The following is a 20763-nucleotide window of genomic DNA, read 5'->3' as shown; positions in this document are numbered from 1 at the left end:
CACAAAGAGCAGAGAGAAGCCTTCATAAGAGTATATTTTCTGCACAGAAGAAACATCGTCTGGCCTTTTGGAGTCATAGCGAGCGTGCACGACCTTCCCTCCTCCCTCCTCCCTCTCCACCTCCGTCTACCTGCATCCTCTTTCATTACGGCCAGATGATGGAGAGATGAAGGGAAGTGTTGTGGGGCAGAAACGGTTTGGAGGCGGTGTTATTTTTAGACTCCTTGCATCATCCTCCTCCCTCCCTTTCTCCCTCGTCTTCTCCCCCCTCATAACCAGCCTTGAGAAAAACGAGCGCTAACGCTAACAGAGGCACTGAACCGCACACACAGATCAGTGTGTCCGCGGCTTCACACACTCCAACATCCAGGTCAGAAAGCACAGTCACACACACACACATACACACACACACACACACACACACACACACACACACACACACACACACACACACACACACACTCACACACAGTCAATCACATGATGTCTTTGTGTGCTCACAGAAGTCACTAGTGCTAAAGAAACACATTTTGCTTTACATTTGACACACAAGGGGAACAATCATCACATTTATTCAATCAAAGTTAATAATAGAAAGTCGATAACAGCAGAGTAAAATGCTAATTATTGCAAACATATAATAATATATCTCATAATGCGGCCCATTTTTCTGCAGAATGAGTACTTCTACTTCTTTTAATACTTTTAGTAGACTTTGCAGATAACGCTTCTGCACAAAAGCACATGTAAACATTACACTGTATTCTCATTGCACAGAGTAAGAGACTAAGGCCATGAAATGCAGTTAGCATCGAACCAGAAGTGCAACACAGTGGTAGAGTTCAGAGTGATTTAGTTTTATATAATTTAGTGTATACATCTTACATTATTACACTATGAACAGCAGGGCTGTGCGATTATGGCAAAAATCATAATCACGATTATTTTGGTCAATAATTGATATCACGATTATTAAATACGATTATTCATTGACTTTGAAAACATCTATTTATTGAACTTTAAAACAAATACAAATAATAATTTGAACAGTATCTTTTTAACTGTTGATTACCCTGAACGTATCATTCAACTGAAAAACCAATACAAAAATAAATAAATGATACATTTAAATAAATAATATCAAAATAATAAATACCAATAAACAAGATCAACAAATATTTTGGAGCGCACTTCAACAAGCTACTAAACATATATAAATATGATAAATAAAAATAAATTAGATCAAATATGTCACAACCTAGCAAAGCAAAATAATCGTTTTTTTCGATTATGTTGTTTTCGTAATTGTGGCAGGCCAAAATCGTAATTGCGATTAAAATACGATTAATTGCACAGCCCTAATGAACAGTATATAGTATACACTCTACAAACAGCAGTATAGCAAATGAACAAACACACACACACACACACACACACACATACACACACACACACACACACACACACACCACACACACACACACACACACACACACACAGATGAGGTACACATAAGATAGTATAATGCAGACACAATACAGAATAAATAGGTATATAATATAGACCGTTATTGTCATTTTAAATGCTATATGAATACATATGAGTATTGCATATCAAATATACTAATCAGATTCAGATTCAACTTTATTGTCATTACGTAGTGACGAAATGTAAGTTTAGGCATCTGACCAGAAGTGTAAAATAGCAGTGCAGGAGTCTACATAATAAGAATAATTATACATGGAATTATTATAAATAGAATAATTATAAATAGGCTATAAACAGATTAATCTATACAGTGTAAACGGCATTGACAGTCAAATATATAAACAGGTGGGTGGTGGGTATGGGCTTGAGTCTATCAGCGGGCAGAGTTCAACAGCCCTGGGGAAGAAGCTGACCCTGAACCTGCTGGTCTTGGACCGGAGGCTCCTGAGGCGCCTCCCCGAGGGTAGGAGGACGAACAGATAGTTTGCAGGATGAGAGGTGTCTTTGAAGATGTTGTGCGCCCTCTGCAAACACCGTGTCCCCTGGATGTCCTCGATGGCAGGGAGTGGGACACCGATGACGCGTTGGGCGATTTTCGTCACCCTCTGCATTAACAATAATACATGGGATTTCTTTAGTGCTTTCTCTAATGCTCAAAGATGCTTTACATAAAATCAGAACAGAAACAGTACAAAAAAAACAAATATGATACATATAAAAAAAACATATATTTGTTTGGACAGTTTTATAATATGTTGGTATGACGTCAGTGAAAAGGTCGCTGAGTATTTGCTCCATTTTGTGAGTTTCCCAGTGTTTCCAGAGTGACTTTGGTGATACCCTTTCCACTTTCATTTATCAATGCATCAGAGGTTCTGTATGGAGGCCGGCAGCACCTGCACCGGCTGCTTTCTGACACACTTTGGATTCATGAAACTCCTCTGGGAAATAAATGAACTCCCCTTCAGGGATCGTCTCTCTCTCTCTCTCTCTCTTTGTGCCTCAGCTTTACACAAACTGCCTCCTAACAGTCACACAAAATCAGAATTAGTATTGGTTTTGACACAAGCTGGTTCGCTGGGTTTGAAAACACACGTCGTCTTCAGGGTCAAACTGATATCTGCCGTCACGTGGCCGAGCGCAGATTCAATCACTGAGGTTTGTTTCTCCGGCTGTGAGCAGAGCCACAGAGCCATGTCTGCAGGGAGTCCTTCACATTAATGCATATTGCAAAGTGTAATGTAAGGCTGCACAATTACTGTACATTTGATTGAAATGTACATATGGACTTATTGTATTATAATACTGCGAGGGCTCACAGCACATTCCTCTGAATGTTTTGCACATTTCTGCATAAAGCGAGCTCTTTTTGGCGGGGCAACCACTGCCTTTATTGATATATTTATGTTTTAAAACCAGTGCACTTTATAAATATTGTTTGTTAGCCAGTGCCTTTATCTATTCTCCATTTAAAAAAACAACTAGTGCATATATTTGTTAATTGTTTATTTTTTTACATATTTTTTGTGTGCAACCAGTGCCTTTATTTATCCAGATGAAGGCATAGAGAGCATCATGTCTGACCCCCCCCCCCCCCTCTTTATTGTCAGGCTGTCAGCTGGAGTTCAGTCAGTAGTTATTATGGTCTGTTCACTCCCTTTGTACTGCTGTCATCCGTCACACACACACACACACACACACACACACACACACACACACACACACACACACACACACACACACACACACACACACACACACACACACACACACACACACACACACACACACACACACACACAAAATCCGTCACTCCACAGACAGGCTGCAGAATAAAAAACTTGTAATGGAGTGTTTTAAGACCATCGTATTTCTACTTTCTTCTTCCACCTCTGCTGTAGACACACACACACACACACACACACACACACACACACACACACACACCCACACACACACACACACACACACACACACACTCCTTGTCTTCCTGCAGACTGAGGCGTCTCCCTGGAGGTTTGTTCCTCAGGTTTGTCGGCTGGATGTCTGATCAGCTGAGGAACAAAGTGGATGCTGCTCCGCTCTGCAGGGAGGAACGCTGACGCTGTGTGTGTTCTCACACACACTGACGCTGTGTGTGTTCTCACACACACTGACGCTGTGTGTGTTCTCACACACACTGACGCTGTGTGTGTGAGAACACACACTGACGCTGAGCACAGGAGAGACGGATTAGATGGTATCTTAGTAACCTGCCTCGCTTATTGACTCCATTTTGTAGCCCGTTGTGTCTCCACGCCTCGAGGCAACAGACAGGGGAGTGGAGAAGAAAAGAAAGAAAGGACAGAAGAAAGGACACTCATAGGGATATAGAGTATTCCAAATAAATCATTCTTTAATCGTTACACATGTACACAGCAGACATTTCGGAGTCCCCCGTCCGTCCCGAAACATCCTAATTGCATGTGTTTACTTTAAATATTGTCAAAGTGAGATAGTGTTCCTACAGTGGTGCACTGATGTCTTATTTCTGTAGTAGCCCTCGACTAAAGCGTCTAAAGCTAAAGATTTGGTGTCTTAGTCAACAAATACATTTTTAAACAGATAACTCATGGACTCAAGGAGTTAGCATTATAACGGTAAATATGTTTTGAATTCAGTCAAAATCAGCACAGGGAAGCTTGTAGAAACTGTAGCATGTGACTCAAAACGTCACCACCTCCACCGCTAAGCTAAAGGCGGCTAATGTTCGTCGTGATGATGTTTAGCATAGTCCCATTTAGACACTTATAACAGATTTCAATTAAGTAACCATAAGTTACCATATTAGCCTAGCATCGTTGAGTCTTTTTCTGTAACGTAATAAGCTATTATTGTTTGTTGCGTCAAAATTAATCACCACTTATAAACATCCAGACCTCTGTAGCTCCTGTGCCGTTTAATTGTTGGTCAGTCAATGCATACATTGCTGTTATACACATAATAACCTCTTAGGTGGTGTTTAAAACAATCACAATAGTTGGTTATATATATATTAGCCTTCCTTATACTGTATTGAGCCTCACCCACCACCAATGGATTCCTAGCTTAATAGCACCTCAGCAGTGCCACAACCAGTCCATAATCCGTACTTCATCCAGTCTTGGACTTGAACTCATGACTTTCCAAGGTTCCCAAACAACCATACTGATTTAGCTACTGCTGTCTTGGAAATAGCTAATCATTTTCAATGCTTATTCTCCTCAGTGTGGAACAAAGACAACATATGCTGGCCTTTCATTAAATAGAAGAATGTAGAATCAGAATCAGAATCAGAAACAGGTTTATTGCCAGGTAGGTTCACACATACTAGGAATTTGACTTGATGTCATGGTGCATACATAAAATATAAAAAACTAGAAATCTAATATAAAACACAAAATCTTTTACACCGTAATAAAATAAAATACAGTTAAATAGCAATACAAATTAAATAAAGCAGTAATTTACATGGAAATAGAATGCTATGAATGAATTTTAGAATATAAACTATGAAATGTGAAATCAGAATATGTGCATCTAGGAATATGAACATTGTGTGCATTAATGTAATGCATATAGTCTATGATGTGGCAGAGGTAAAGTGTCAGCGGGGGGGCCGGGCCTTGTTTAAGAGGCCGGTAGCGGAGGGGAAGAAACTGTTCAGGTGCCGAGAGGTTTTGGTCCCGATGGAGCGCAGCTTCCTGCCAGAGGGGAGGGGGGTGAACAGTTTGTGTCCAGGGTGGGAGGGGTCGGCCACTATCTTCCCTGCCCGCCTCAGGGTCCTGGAGGCGTGCAGGTCATGGAGGGGTGGCAGATTGCAGCCTATCACCTTCTCTGCAGAGCGGATGACACGCTGCAGCCTGCCCTTATCCTTGGCTGTGGCTGCAGCGTACCAGATGGTGATGGAGGAGGTGAGGATGGACTCCATGATGGAGGTGTAGAAGTTCACCATCATCGTCTTTGGCAGGTTGAATTGCTTCAGCTGCCTCAGGAAGAACATCCTCTGCTGGGCTTTTTTGATTTGAGGTCCTGGGCGATGATGGTGCCCAGGAAGCGGAAAGACTCCACAGCAGTTACTGGGGAGTCACACAGAGTGGTGGGGGCGGGTGGGGCTGCGTTCTTCCTGAAGTCCACGACCATCTCCACTGTCTTGAGAGCGTTGAGCTCCAAGTGGTTTTCCCCACACCAGGTCACCAGATGGTCCATCTCCCACCTGTAGGCAGACTCGTCCCCACCAGAGATGAGTCCGATGAGGGTGGTGTCGTCTGAACTTCAGGAGCTTGACAGACTGGTGACTGGAGGTGCCGCTGTTGGTGTACAGGGAGAAGAGCAGAGGGGAAAGAACGCAGCCTTGAGGGGAACCGGTGCTGATGGTCCGGGGGTCAGAGACGTGTTTCCCCAGCCTCACGTGCTGCTTCCTGTCAGACAGGAAGTCTGTGATCCACCTGCAGGTGGAGTCGGGCACGTGCAGCTGGGAGAGCCGGGATGATGGTGTTGAAGGCGGAGCTGAAGTCCACAAACAGGATCCTGGCGTAGTTTCCTGGAAGAGAAGTGTAAAGCAGGCCTCTTCTTTGAATTGATCAAATCAGTGTAACATCTCAGCTATAACCGCCATGCATTTCTTTAATTAAACTCTCCAAAAGGATTTAATATGGTCAAAAGTCACATGAGGATACCGTGTCATCCATCAGGGAAATTACCACCAAAACCACATCCATACTGTGTCAAAGCAACACGGTATTAAACATGTCTTTGAAATACTTTTTACAGTACTACGGCTTCCACAGAGGACATTTTTGTATGGATTTTTTGTCAAAGCACTTTAGATATTCATTGCTATCGGGATGTTAAGAGCATTCCATGGAATATAACAAAAAGTGTATCTCGAGCCGGTTTCTCAAACTTACCTACCCCACCTTTAACCTGTTTATGTTTGGGTCGGATAGTTTTCTCATGTTTTGAGGGATTACATTTATGTTGACAATGTGGTTTTGAGTTAATTGTGTAACCTGTTGACGGTAAGCCTGTGGGGAGGGGCTATGGGTTCAAAAGGGACGGTGTTGGCCCTGGAAGAGTCATTCGGGAGATGGTTGCAGTGAAGGCAACAGCTAGAATGTGTTTACTCCATGAGTGATAGACAACCTAATTTGGTAACTTTGATTTTGTTTATTTAAGTTATACTGTTTCACTTTTATCAAACAGTATATATTTTTTTGTTGCTGTTATAAAGTTTTGGAGCTTAAATCATCCGACTAAGCCTATGTTTTCAAACAGACAAATAGAACCCTGTCACAAGCAATATCTGTCAGCTTTTTTACAATTGAAATGAATGACGGACTCTTTAAAGTAGAGACACTACATACTGATATATACCTGAACATCAGCAGGAGAGGACTCTTTAAAGTAGAGACACTACATACTGATATACACCTGAACATCAGCAGGAGAGGACTCTTTAAAGTAGAGACACTACATACTGATATACACCTGAACATCAGCAGGAGAGGACTCTTTAAAGTAGAGACACTACATACTGATATACACCTGAACATCAGCAGGAGAGGACTCTTTAAAGTAGAGACACTACATACTGATATACACCTGAACATCAGCAGGAGAGGACTCTTTAAAGTAGAGACACTACATACTGATATACACCTGAACATCAGCAGGAGAGGACTCTTTAAAGTAGAGACACTACATACTGATATACACCTGAACATCAGCAGGAGAGGACTCTTTAAAGTAGAGACACTACATACTGATATACACCTGAACATCAGCAGGGTAGGACTCTTTAAAGTAGAGACACTACATACTGATATACACCTGAACATCAGCAGGAGAGGACTCTTTAAAGTAGAGACACTACATACTGATATACACCTGAACATCAGCAGGAGAGGACTCTTTAAAGTAGAGACACTACATACTGATATACACCTGAACATCAGCAGGAGAGGACTCTTTAAAGTAGAGACACTACATACTGATATACACCTGAACATCAGCAGGAGAGGACTCTTTAAAGTAGAGACACTACATACTGATATACACCTGAACATCAGCAGGAGAGGACTCTTTAAAGTAGAGACACTACATACTGATATACACCTGAACATCAGCAGGAGAGGACTCTTTAAAGTAGAGACACTACATACTGATATACACCTGAACATCAGCAGGAGAGGACTCTTTAAAGTAGAGACACTACATACTGATATACACCTGAACATCAGCAGGAGAGGACTCTTTAAAGTAGAGACACTACATACTGATATACACCTGAACATCAGCAGGGTAGGACTCTTTAAAGTAGAGACACTACATACTGATATACACCTGAACATCAGCAGGAGAGGACTCTTTAAAGTAGAGACACTACATACTGATATACACCTGAACATCAGCAGGAGAGGACTCTTTAAAGTAGAGACACTACATACTGATATACACCTGAACATCAGCAGGAGAGGACTCTTTAAAGTAGAGACACTACATACTGATATACACCTGAACATCAGCAGGAGAGGACTCTTTAAAGTAGAGACACTACATACTGATATACACCTGAACATCAGCAGGAGAGGACTCTTTAAAGTAGAGACACTACATACTGATATACACCTGAACATCAGCAGGAGAGAACTCTTTAAAGTAGAGACACTACATACTGATATACACCTGAACATCATCAGGAGAGGACTCTTTAAAGTAGAGACACTTCATACTGATATACACCTGAACATCAGCAGGAGAGGACTCTTTAAAGTAGAGACACTACATACTGATATACACCTGAACATCAGCAGGAGAGGACTCTTTAAAGTAGAGACACTACATACTGATATACACCTGAACATCAGCAGGAGAGGACTCTTTAAAGTAGAGACACTACATACTGATATACACCTGAACATCAGCAGGAGAGGACTCTTTAAAGTAGAGACACTACATACTGATATACACCTGGAAATGTGCATGATATGTTGTAAAGGGTATGGAAGAAAGAAAACAAGACATTTATTTGCAGTAAATCTGGATTTAAAAATGTTTCTAAAAAGAAATGCAGTTAATTGCTCACACATGTTATGTTCATCTTTAGATTGTTATTTTCTAAATTGGATGTAGTGTATGTGTATGTCCACATTATGTATGCATTAATATTCGTATCAGAAGCTGTCGGACTTCATTGTAGAATAGCACAGATTGTTTCCATATTGTAAGAGAAAGCCCTGAGGCACATTGAGTAAAACTGTTTGAAAAAGACACATCATTGGTGACTCTCCCGCAGGGTTGACGTGACATTATGGGATGACAGTGTTTCCTTGTTCGTAAATTACCCGCTCGCTCTAAATATAAACTCTGACGACAGCAGCTCTTTGAGGCTGTAAAGGGCTTTTATGAAATATTACAAAACATCTGCAGAGTTCAGGTTATTATGTTACCATACACACACACCTTCATGTACACAAACACACATCACATTCATTAAGTGTGATAACAACACAGTGTTTCAAAGCTGTACAAATAAATACTTGGCTAATAATATTGTAAGGATGCTTTTTCATTCGATGAATTCCCAGAGATTAGATTTACTCAAGTCCAATCTGAGGTACTTGTACTTTACTTGAGTATTTCCATGTTATGCTTCTTAGTACATTTACTCCACTACAGTTCAGAGGTAAATGGTGTACTTTTCCTCCACTACATGTATTTAATACCTTTAGTTACTTCACAGATGTGGATGAATGATGTGAAATATAACCAAGTGTTAAATCAGACTTTAGTTCCACCTGGAGTAAATTCACAAGCTACCCTGCAGTATACAAAGTCATTCAAACTAGCTGCACCTTTACCAGCTTTGAGAACACTTTCATGATCAATCATTATAAAACATATCATATATATTATTCTGAAATGGACCAATCTGCACAATGACTACTTTCACTGTCGCTACTTTAACTATATTTTGATGAGAATACTTTTCTACTTTCACTTGAGGAACATTTTGAATGCAGGACTTTTACTGAAACAGAGTATTCCTACACTCTGGTTCTTCTACTTTTACTCAAGTACAAGACCTGAGTACTTCTACTTTTACTCAAGTACCAGATCTGAGTAGTTCTAGGAATCAATAGTTGTTTTGTATATGGTTCTAAAAAATGTTTTCCAGGGTATCAGAATATTAAATTCCTCTTCCCAGAAAGAACAGACCGCATGAGGAAAAGCAGTAAGGCCCTTGCTCTGTAAACAGTGATTATAAATTATTTTATTTATTTTCATTTTTGATAGCCATTCCTGACTTCTTGTATGAGGTGCACAGACCTGTTGTCGGTTTACATCTTTTTTTTAATGTACGTTTCCAGTTAGTTGGAATAGCTGAAAGCAGCTGGTTAAAGTGAAGGAAATCACACATCTGACCATACATACAGCAACAACACTGAAATTAAATTAAATGACCTGTGCTATCTAGTAAATCATTCATGAAAATAATTCCTTTTCTCAGGAGACTTTCCCATAACAGTGGTTTTCCATCTATTAAAACTTCTGAGTTCAACCATATTAATTGATTTTGGATTTCTTCTGGTGTGTCTGGGGGGTCATACTGGAAGCTCAACCAAGCCTTCAATGCATCTTTAACAAATGGTGAGATTTCTACTAATCTTTCTTTGAATAACCATTCACAGTGGTGAGATTTTAAACTGGAAACAGTTTACAGTAAAAAAATAAGTGCCCTGAAAATAAGTTCTGACTTGTTCTCCAAAGACTATTATGATACATCTTATTCATCCAAGATGCTTTTAAGGATGAATTCATTGCTGGCCAAATTTACTTCTACTTTTACTCAAGTACATGATCTGAGTACTTCTACTTTTACTCAAGTACATGATCTGAGTACTTCTACTTTTACTCAAGTACCAGATCCGAGTACTTCTACTTTTACTCAAGTACATGATCTGAGTACTTCTACTTTTACTGAAGTAGCAGTTCAAACTAAACAATACTAGATTAAAAACAACAGTTTGAACCAAAGACAGCTACTTCTTTTTAACAATTATTATTAAAGTTGAAGTTAATTTGTTTTATCTTTGCCAGCATTTTAGCATTTCTTCAACTGGTCTTTATTAGAGTTTAAATGAAAAGTCGATGATTGTTACAGGAAACAACCAAGTCTCACAAAAAAACGTGTAATAGCTACGTTGGTCCGGGCAAGACGTGGTATATTCACAAATAACCCTCTCAAGACGTGACATGGATATGATTTTTTTCCCTATTCATTTCTAATGACCGGTGTCCATGTCACGTGATCGCAAATGTTCCCAGTGTGAGAAAAAAAAACATGGCTCACTGACATTAGAACTTCACTTCCTCTCTAATTCTCCTGCCTCTTCTCATCTACAGGTCTTCTCCATCGTGATCTTCGGATGCATCGCCAACGAGGGCTACATCAACCGGCCCGACACGGCGGAGGAGTTCTGCATCTTCAACAAGAACCAGAACGCCTGTAACTACGGCGTCTTCATGGGCTCCATGGCCTTCCTCTGCTGCCTCGCCTTCCTCGCTCTGGACGTCTACTTCCCCCAGATCAGCAGCGTGAAGGACCGCAAGAAGGCCGTGCTGGCCGACATCGGGCTTTCAGGTAAAGGATCATGCTTCATGTTGAATGTTATCATCCAATATCAAATCAAATCAAATCAAATCAATATTGATAACAAACTGTCAGCTAAACTCTGTTCATGCTTCACCTGCATTATGGCTTGAGAATGAGGGTGGATGAATTGCAAACAGAGATGGCAAAAGTACACACATCCTTTACTCAAGTAGAAGTACAGATACTCGTGTTTAAAAATACTTGAAATGTACTTCAGTAAAAAGTACCCATAACTAGCAGCTGTTTTAAAGAGTACCTGACCTGAACTTATTGTAAGTTGCTGTGGATAAAAAGCATCAGAATAAATAATAAAAATGTTTCTTTGTGATATTTATTTAACGCCAAGTAGGTTGAGACAAAATGTAATACTTCAGGTGGTGTTTGGTGTATTTCAATCATTATTCTAACACTTTCTTTGTGTATTTATCTCTCTCTCTTTGCAGCGTTCTGGTCCTTCATGTGGTTCGTGGGTTTCTGTTTCTTGGCCAATCAGTGGCAGGTGACCAATCACGAGGACAACCCTCTGAGGGAGGGGGGCGACGCCGCCCGGGCCGCCATCACCTTCTCCTTCTTCTCCATCTTCACCTGGGTAAGAGCCACACACATCTCTGGTATAACACAACAGCTGCCCCCTGGTGGAGATGGAGGGCATAACAAGCCACTGACAACTAGAGAAACAGAGAAATAGTGACTGTTAGTAAAATCTCACTGGTCACCGGCTTGAGCTTCAATCTCAGGATCCATGTATTCCTGATCCTCTCCAGAATGGAAGTAGTCTTCACATACAGAGCATCAACTAGTTCCTGAACAGTGTCCTTCACATGCTGATATCCAAGAGAGGGAGTTACACAGTCACAAGATGGAGGAATAGAAAGCAGTATTCAATGTTTACTTCAGATTAGCTCCACGTCAGAAATGATCATGCTTGTCATATGTCTATCTCCATAGAGGCTGAATCATCATGTTAATCACATAGCTATCATATGCCTCAAACAGTCCTGATGCTCTTCTAGGTAATCATACATCCTGTCATGTTCACAGCTACAGTTGGGATACCTTTGTTATCATGTTACTCTGAGATTGGAAGAGTACATTCAGTATGTTCACAACAGTGAGCAACTATTTGATCATTGGTAAAAAAAAAGGACATTTTTCATGCAGAAATGCAGCCTCTCAACTATGGGGATTTCCTGCCTTTCTCTGTTTTATATCATAATAAAAGGAATATCTTGCAGTTAAAGACTGACGGACATGGTGGACATTATGTCTTCAGTTTGTCTGTCCATCAATTACGGCCCGTCCACACAGCAGCGTTAAAAAGATCTTCCAACGCTTCTGCCCATTCACTTTGAATGGGGTGACGTCACTTTGCCTCACTTTTCGCCGAACTGCATTGTGGGAAGCAGAGCGGAGATTTTCAGGCATCTCAGGCTTCAAAAGTTGAGCAATGTTCAACTTTTGAAGCTGAGGTGGAAGCGTCAGCCAATCAAATCCCATTTATGCAAATCTGACAGTACAAGCGCTAGCCAATCAAACGGCGTGTAAGCTGGGAGAGACATACCGCAGGTCATTTCCTCATATTCCAAAACATGGAGGAGAAATTAGCGGTAGGGAATCACCCGGTGCTTTATGACCAGTCCCTATTTACCTACCGGGATACAAACCGGAGGAGCCAGGCATGGAGGGAGGTGGCAGAGACAGTGGTATGTTTTCGCCTGTTTGGGGAGTTTATATCCAGTTTACTTCGGGCTTTTTTGCTTCGTATGTCGGGGGCGGGAGATTCATGTGATTGGTTGTTGGTCGCGTCCAAGATTTTTTTAACGCTGCTGTGTGGACGTACCGTTATCGTAAATGCAAGTATTCTCCATCTTCAGCTGGGTAAGAGCCTCCACACATCTCAGCAGACACAACATAACTCCTGCCCCCTGGTGGAGATGGAGGGCATAACAAGCCAGAAAGCTAGATCTGCAACAATTACAAAGATAATGGCCATCTTTTTAGACAATAGATTTTCAGTTTGTTATGAAAAAATGCCGAAAATATATTTTTACAGACACTCATATATGGAGACTTGCTTCTTCTCTATTTTATCAAATGATAAAGTGAACATATGTGCGTTATTTGACAGACACAACTTTAGGAAACTGGGATGGAAATTATGTTCTCTGGTTTTCTGTCCATTGATTATCATGAATGCAAGGTCTCAGAAATACCTTTTGGACATTTCTTTAATTTAGGAAAAACAGCCACTTTGACTTTAGGAGGAACTGATTAGAAACCTGGGGGGCAAGAATATAATTCCTCCTTTATTATCTTTTGAAAGTTCTTGACGAATCTTCTTTTTAGTCACTGTTTGGATCCGTGTGTTTCTTTGATTCAATTTAAATTCAATTTAGGAAAAAACTTCCACTTGGACTTTCTGTAAGGATTTGGGGATCAAAGGACCCTCGTATTTGGCCAAAACTCAAGAACTCTTAGGTTAATCACGACAATTTTGCACAAATATCTAATAGTGACATGTTCGTTTCTATAATTCAGTTTGAATTCAATTCATACACAAACTTCCACTCGGACTTTAAGATAAAATTATCCAAATTTGGCGATCAAAGGTTCCTCGTATTTGGACAAAACTCAAGAACTCATATGTTAATTATGTTGATTTTCTTCCAATTATATAATAGAACAAAACATTTTGGAAAAACATGGATGTTAAAAACTTGATTGGTTGGAGGAGACATACAAAACAAGGCGATTCTTCTTATTCACAATGTTAAAGTTACAATTCCTCTTTGATGAGTTTTTGGAAATGTGTAGGACTTGATGGATCTTTTTTTGGTCAGTGATTTGATGCGTGTGATTGTGTTTGTTTCTGTAATTCAAATTCAATTTAGGCAGAAACTTCCACTTGGATGTAAGGATGAAATGATTCAAAGTTGGCGGTCAAAGAGTCACTCTTATTTGGCCAAAAGTCAAGAACTCCTCTGCTAATTATGACGTTTATTACACAAATATCTAATAGAATGCAAATGATAAAGGAATGCTATTCTGCACATATTTGTGGATGGTGGAGACATGCAATGCAAGACGATAATTCTAGTACACAAAGCCATTTTTATAGATTAATTGGTTAATTGGCTAGTTGCAAAGAATCGCAGTTAATCAATGATGGAGACGACCATGAGTTGCAGCCCCACTGAACTTCCTTTCAACTTTGAACTCTCTTCCTCAATTAGCTCTTGAAAATGCAGAGGTTTTGACTCATTTTCTCCATTTCTTTGGATGTGTGTACATGTAAACTCATGAGCCTTTATTCCCACAGGGCGCTCAGACTCTCTTCTCTATGGAGAAGTTAAAGAATGTGTCGTTTGAAGAGGAATACACCAAGCTGTTCCCCCCCCAGCCCCATCAGCCTCTTGTCTGATTCTGTCTCACACACACACACACACACACACACACACACACACACACACACACACACACACACACACACACACACACACACACACACACACACACATCACTCTTCACGATGATTCGACACCTTTTTTTGCCAAATGCTGAGATTTTCTAGCGTTAAACACCCACTTAAATTCCTTTAATCTCTTTTGGAACGAATGCTCCGGGAGTTTTTAAAGTGCACCTCACCAACAAATGTTGAGAGCTTAAGTAGTCAAAAAGATTTAGAAGAAAGCATGTAAACAAAACGTTTTTACTTCATATTCAAAGTTTGCCAGTGTGTGTTTGTGTCCAGGGTTTACAGAGTGATTGATGCTTTGCTTTTTATTTGTAACGTAGGATTTATTAGGGTTGGTTTTTATACGCAAACAACTCTGGTTAAAACTTAACTCAGCGCTTTGCTTGATGCTGTAAAAGGTTTTGTATTTGTTCTGCTTTTTGATAAAGTTACATTCAAAAGGTTTTCTCTTCATTCTCCTGACTCCATATTCACTGATTCCACGGTTCAAAGTCTTTATGCTAAGCTAGGCTAAGCTAAGCTACGCTAACCAAAGTTACCAGCTGCTGCCTCATATTGCACAGACAAAAAATAAGGTGTTATCAGTATTTTCTAACTCAAAAGTCAAGAAGTGTTATTTCCTAAAATGTCAAAATAGTCCCTACATTTTCCTATTTTTTGTATCAAAGTATTCCGTATTTGCACGTCCATGCTTTCCCATAAAGTAGACAGTTGTAAGACATTTGATTAAAGTTTTGAATTACTTTGAAGCATATGCACTGTTCTGATTTTAATTGCTTTATGCATGTTATTGGGTTATTAAGTTATAAGTTATTATACCAAATTCCCCAACAACCAATAACAATCAGATTTTTTTGACGGTTTTTCCTTTGTTATTATATCAGACAATTACTGACTTTAATATTATGCAACCAACCAGCTGGACAAGATGTTGAAAGACAGACTGAAGAGTTAAAGTGAACCACATTAGATCTAAAGGACCCGAGACACTCAGTAAACCAAACCTTAATAAATCCTTCCATCGTTTAGTCGTCTCATTTAGACATTTGTTGAAACCGCCATCTTTAAATCCACTAGTGGGGTATTTACTGACCTGATTTCAGGATGACAACCAAAAACACATTCAGAAAACTATTGACTTCATGCTGACTCATTCCCAGGTTCACTGTCCTTTCTGCTTCCTGTAGAACAAACTCTCTGACTGAATATCTCGCTAAAACTACACTCTCTGCTACCATTATCCTCCATCTTTATTCACCCTTCCTCCTCCGTCCTCCATACACTATGTTGAAAGACAAAAGAAAGCACTGAAGACACTTGTCAGCATCCTCCATTTTTGTATTCTTCAGTGGGGTATTTACTGGTGTTTCATATCGTAGAACTAAAATCTCTTGGGCTTGTGTTAACCACCGTTATATTTCAGGATAACACATTCAGTAAACCATTGAATTCCAGGGGACAGGAAATGCTAAATTGTTGACTCATTCCCAGGTGCAGTTATTACTGAAACTACTGAATTTCCCCACAGGGATTGATAAAGGTCCATCTTATATATCTCTTACATATCTTATATCTTATAGTTCTTCACACTGGCCTTTCTGCTTCTTGTAGAACTAACTCTCTGACTGAATATCTCGCTAAAACTAATCACCAGCTTTTCACTTCGACTAATCAATGTTTCCTTCTCTTCCCCCCCCCCCCCCTTCTCTCTTTCCTTCCGCTCTAACACTCTCCGCTCCCATTATCCTCCATCTTTTTTCACCCTTCCTCCTCCTTCTTCCTCCCCCAAGGCTGGTCAGTCCTTCCTGGGCTTCCAGAGATACAAACTGGGTGCCGACTCGGCTCTTTTCTCCCAGGAATACACGGACCCCAGCCAGGACGCAGCGGGGGGGCCGTACACCTCCTTCGGGGGGGGGGGAGGACCTGGAGAGCCCCGTCGGAGGAGGAGGAGGGGGGGGCGGCGGCCAATAGCGAGGCTGCGTTCGACGGCAGCGGAGGGTACCAACGTCAAGACTACTGAGGGAGAAATAGTGAGGGGGGGGGGGGGAAGTTACCCATCGTGTCTCACTTAGAATCAGAGGTAAATTGGTGGTAAAACACCGGTCCAAATGGGTTGTTTTGACATGAGTTTAAAGTAAAAAACGCCAGAAATCTATGGAAGTTTTTACTTGTAACAGAGTATCTTTACTATTATTTAAGTATAAGACATTTTAAAGATAAATGGACAAAAACAATGTGCATTTCTTATGGCAAAGGACACGTGATTTTAGTTTGGATTAATAACCTAGAAGTACAGATGTCAACATCAAGGTTAAGTTACCAATAGTTCCTAACTTAGAATCAAAGTCAATTGGGGGTAATATAGAAACAATACCAGTCCCAATAGGTTGTTTTGACCTGAATTTAACCTAAAAAAATGCAGAAAGATCTGTTGTTATTTGTAACAGAGTACTTTTACCTTTACTTGAGTAAAATATGTTGGTACTTCTTCCACTACTAACATTTTAAAGTTAAATGGACAAAAACAATGTGCATCTCTTACGGCAATGGACACATGATTTGAGCTCTGGTTAATTACCCAGAAGTACAGGCGTCAACATCCACGTTAAGTTACCAGTAGTTCCTCATTTTGAGTGGGGTTAGATATAGTTTTTATTGTACAAAAAACAATTGTAGTTTGGGTAAACATTACATGACATGCTACTTGTTAGACGCTTTTATCCAAAGCGACTTACATACTCAATACTGTGGGCAATCCCCACAGGAGCAATTTGGGGTGAAGTGTCTCAGGGACACAACGACATGCTGACTGCAGTGGGGTTTGAACCTGCTCCCCTGATCCGAACACCAACAAACCAGTCCACTGCGCCACACGCCTCCCTAAACATCGCATCGTGCGGCAATACCAGAACCAATGGGTTGTTTTGACCAGAGTTTTACTGTAAAAACACAAAGAAAAACCTTGTTAAATGTACAAGACAATGAGCATATGCTATTTATAATGATAAAGGAGACACATATTGCTAACAACCGTTTAACAATGATTTATACTAGCCTTTAATGTGTTATTGTTGTGTTTAAATGCAACAATTCTGCATTTATCTGGGGGCGAAAGTTGGTGGACTTCATACCTGCAACATTTCAGTTATTCCATAAAAGTCTGAATTATCTCTAAATTTGAAAATGTGGGTAACTTTCCAGATTTTGGGGAGAAAATGTCGATTATTTGGTGAATAAATTGTGAGGTTTGCAGAAAGACAGGTCAATGCTGGTGACCACATTGCCTTCATCCTCCAGCAAAACGACTGCGATCAGTGTTACACACACACACACACACTACATACACACTATTTATCGTGGAATAAATTGACAATGTCACAAGGGGGTTATAGAGAGTAAAATGCCATTGCAGTCAAAACAAAGTGACAACCGGCCTAAATGTCCTCACTCTGCAAAATAGTCCTCACTCCAAAGGTTAATAACCCATGTGTGTCCTCACAAAGATAGCAGTACAAACACACACACACAAGCACATTTTAACACAGGTTTGTCTGCAGTTTAAACTTCTTAAAGGTGCGTTACAGGATCTCAAACAGTGGCATATCGGGCAACTAATCCCCTCACCTGTAAAAACGACAGTGTGTGTGTTTTTTTTTTTACGTGTGGCTGTTGGAAAGTGTGTTTTTGTTTCTTGTTTCCCTGAATGAATTTTCTCCTCGATTGTTGCCTTAGTGCAGACTGCCAAGCGAAATCCAAGGACAGATTCCCAACGTGCACAGAAGTTATTTTTGTCGTTAAGCACATAACAAAACCTGAACAAAAGAAGCATTAATAAAGAGCATCTTCAGAAACACAAAATGGCCGACAGATAACACACAACAGGTTATTTATCCACTTTATTTCTGCAGATCCACACACGATGCAAACATCCTGAGTATTTATGAACATGCATTGCTCCATTTTCTTAAAGAATAAAGTATATCTATCTCTATAAATATATGTAAATCTATAATTCAGCATATTAGAGTGTTTGAAAATGCTTTATTTTTAGGGCATTATGCTAGTTCTGTATAAAAAAACGGTTAAATAAAAAGACAAAAGAAATGTTCAGTGTTTTATTGTGATAAGCTTTCAGGGTCAGGAGATGCTTTTATTTTGAAATAATAACTAATTATAAAAACAAAAAATGTGACCAAATGACCAAAGTATATATACGCACATATATACTTTATATACCGTGTAGACGTCTAGATGTGTGACGTTCCTTTTGTGAAGTCCATTTTAAAAAAAAGGTTAGATTAAGACACAGATTGTGTACAAATGTATGTTTTTGTTGTGATTTCAACCAATACAAATAAAGGAAATACTGATAAAGATAGAAATGTCTGCTGTTGGATTTTCTTGAATGTATTTATTTTAAATATTCATATTTATATATTAATGTTTTACTTACTTAAAGGTAGGGTAGGTAAGTTTGAGAAACCGGCTCGAGATACACTTTTTGTTATATTCCATGGAATGCTCTTAACATCCCGATAGCAATGAATATCTGAAGTGCTTTGACAAAAAATCCATTAAAAAATGTCATCTGTGGAAGCCGTAGTACTGTAAAAAGTACGACCAATCATCTGAGCCGGCCCGGCTAAAATAACTGGATGGCCTACCTGCCTGTCAGCCTTCCATCTGTTCACAAACTTATCTCGTGCCCTCATTGGTCATGTGCGCATTCGTGTGTTGGAGGAGGGGCTCTGTAAGGAAGTGGCAGATTTTCTCCGGTTGTGTATCTTCAAATTCTAGCGATCTCGAGCCGGTTTCTCAAACTTACCTACCCTACCTTTAAAGGGGACCTATCATGCTAAATGCACTTTTTGATGTATTTTCTACATAACTATGTGTCCCCGGTGTGTCAGGAGACTCACGCAGCGTCAGAAAATAAAACCCTCTCTCTTCTCCTCCGTACCCAAAACTCTAAAAACGGGGGTACAACGGAGCTGATCCAGATTTGCGTCCGATATGATGTCAAATCGGCGGCGGACCCACGGCACTATCAGAAATTTGCTATCAGAATCAATGCCCGACTGTTTTGGACGTAATATGGTCGGTGTTTACATTAGCATCGCTAACACTCAGAGCTAACCTGTACTGGAGAGCATGTGTGTGAAGAAGCAGGAAATAAAAAGGAACTCACCTTGTGGTATAACCGGCAAGAGAGAAAGCCTTTGAGCTCCATACTGTTTCAGAAATAATCCATGATATGGCGTTTCATCACGGCAGTATTTAGTTTAGACAGTAGCTGCCGGGTCCCGCATGAGCTCAGCCCTATCCTTTTAAAAAAAAAAAAAGCTTTATACCCAAAATCAGCACTTTTGAAACAGAAAGTGAAATAGAGCAACCCAGTCTCACGGCATTCCGTGTTATAGTCACGACATTTAATCTATTGATTCGTATTCACCAACACGATTTTCCCCTTTTTTTCGTGTCACACAGAACGATTTTAAAAGCAATGTATTTCTATTGGTAGTATGTTTCATGCCTGCACCACGTCTTTTTGTCCGGTCGGGTCTTGGAAGACCAGAAGCTGTGTGGTTCATAAAAACATGTTCTTACTCAATATCAAGCCACGATTATTGTTTTTATTTTAAATTGTATAATGTCTGACTTGTTTTGCCGTCTGTGAGGAAAAGAAATGGGGCTCAGAGCCTCAGAATACTAAAATCTGTATTTTTTTAAATCTTTTTTTCCTTCTAATTTGTTATTCTTTTCTAAATAACACACTGTTATTTACTCAACAATAACACACAATTATCCTTGTTTTTATTTATTTGGTTGATTCTATAATCTCTGGCTTTTTTACCGTCCATCAGGAAGTGAATTTCAAAATAAAGTAACAGGAAACAGACGTAGGCCTATAAGGGACATTTCGAGAATCATTGCGATACACACCCACTGAACTGATTACCCAAGATCCTCAGCTATGGTTTAAGCTCGGTGATTGGATGTTTTAGCCGCAATGCACGTTGGGATATGGTGTTAATGCGATATGAAATCCGAAAAACCTTTCGGAGTTTAGGATGGCCGAAGACACTACACTACCCATAATCCTCAGCTATCGTTTGGGACTACA

The 20763-nt window shown here is 40.0% G+C and overlaps 1 protein-coding gene across 1 annotated transcript in view; it reads left to right on the top strand.

The window, feature by feature from the left end:
- LOC117496516 (synaptogyrin-1-like) overlaps positions 1–19020 on the top strand; it is a 30214-nt gene extending 11194 nt beyond the window's left edge. The window contains 5 exon segments of the mRNA XM_034148198.1: positions 10915–11152; positions 11608–11753; positions 16430–16549; positions 16551–16600; positions 16602–19020. Coding sequence (XP_034004089.1) covers positions 10915–11152; positions 11608–11753; positions 16430–16549; positions 16551–16600; positions 16602–16659 — 612 coding nt within the window. The 3' untranslated portion in view covers positions 16660–19020.
- Positions 19021–20763: the final 1743 nt, after the last annotated feature.

This window comes from Trematomus bernacchii, unplaced genomic scaffold (assembly GCF_902827165.1).
Source record: "Trematomus bernacchii unplaced genomic scaffold, fTreBer1.1, whole genome shotgun sequence".
Lineage (NCBI taxonomy): Eukaryota > Metazoa > Chordata > Actinopteri > Perciformes > Nototheniidae > Trematomus > Trematomus bernacchii.
The sequence above is the reverse complement of the archived record's forward strand: the minus strand, read 5'-3'. Positions and strand labels throughout refer to the sequence as shown.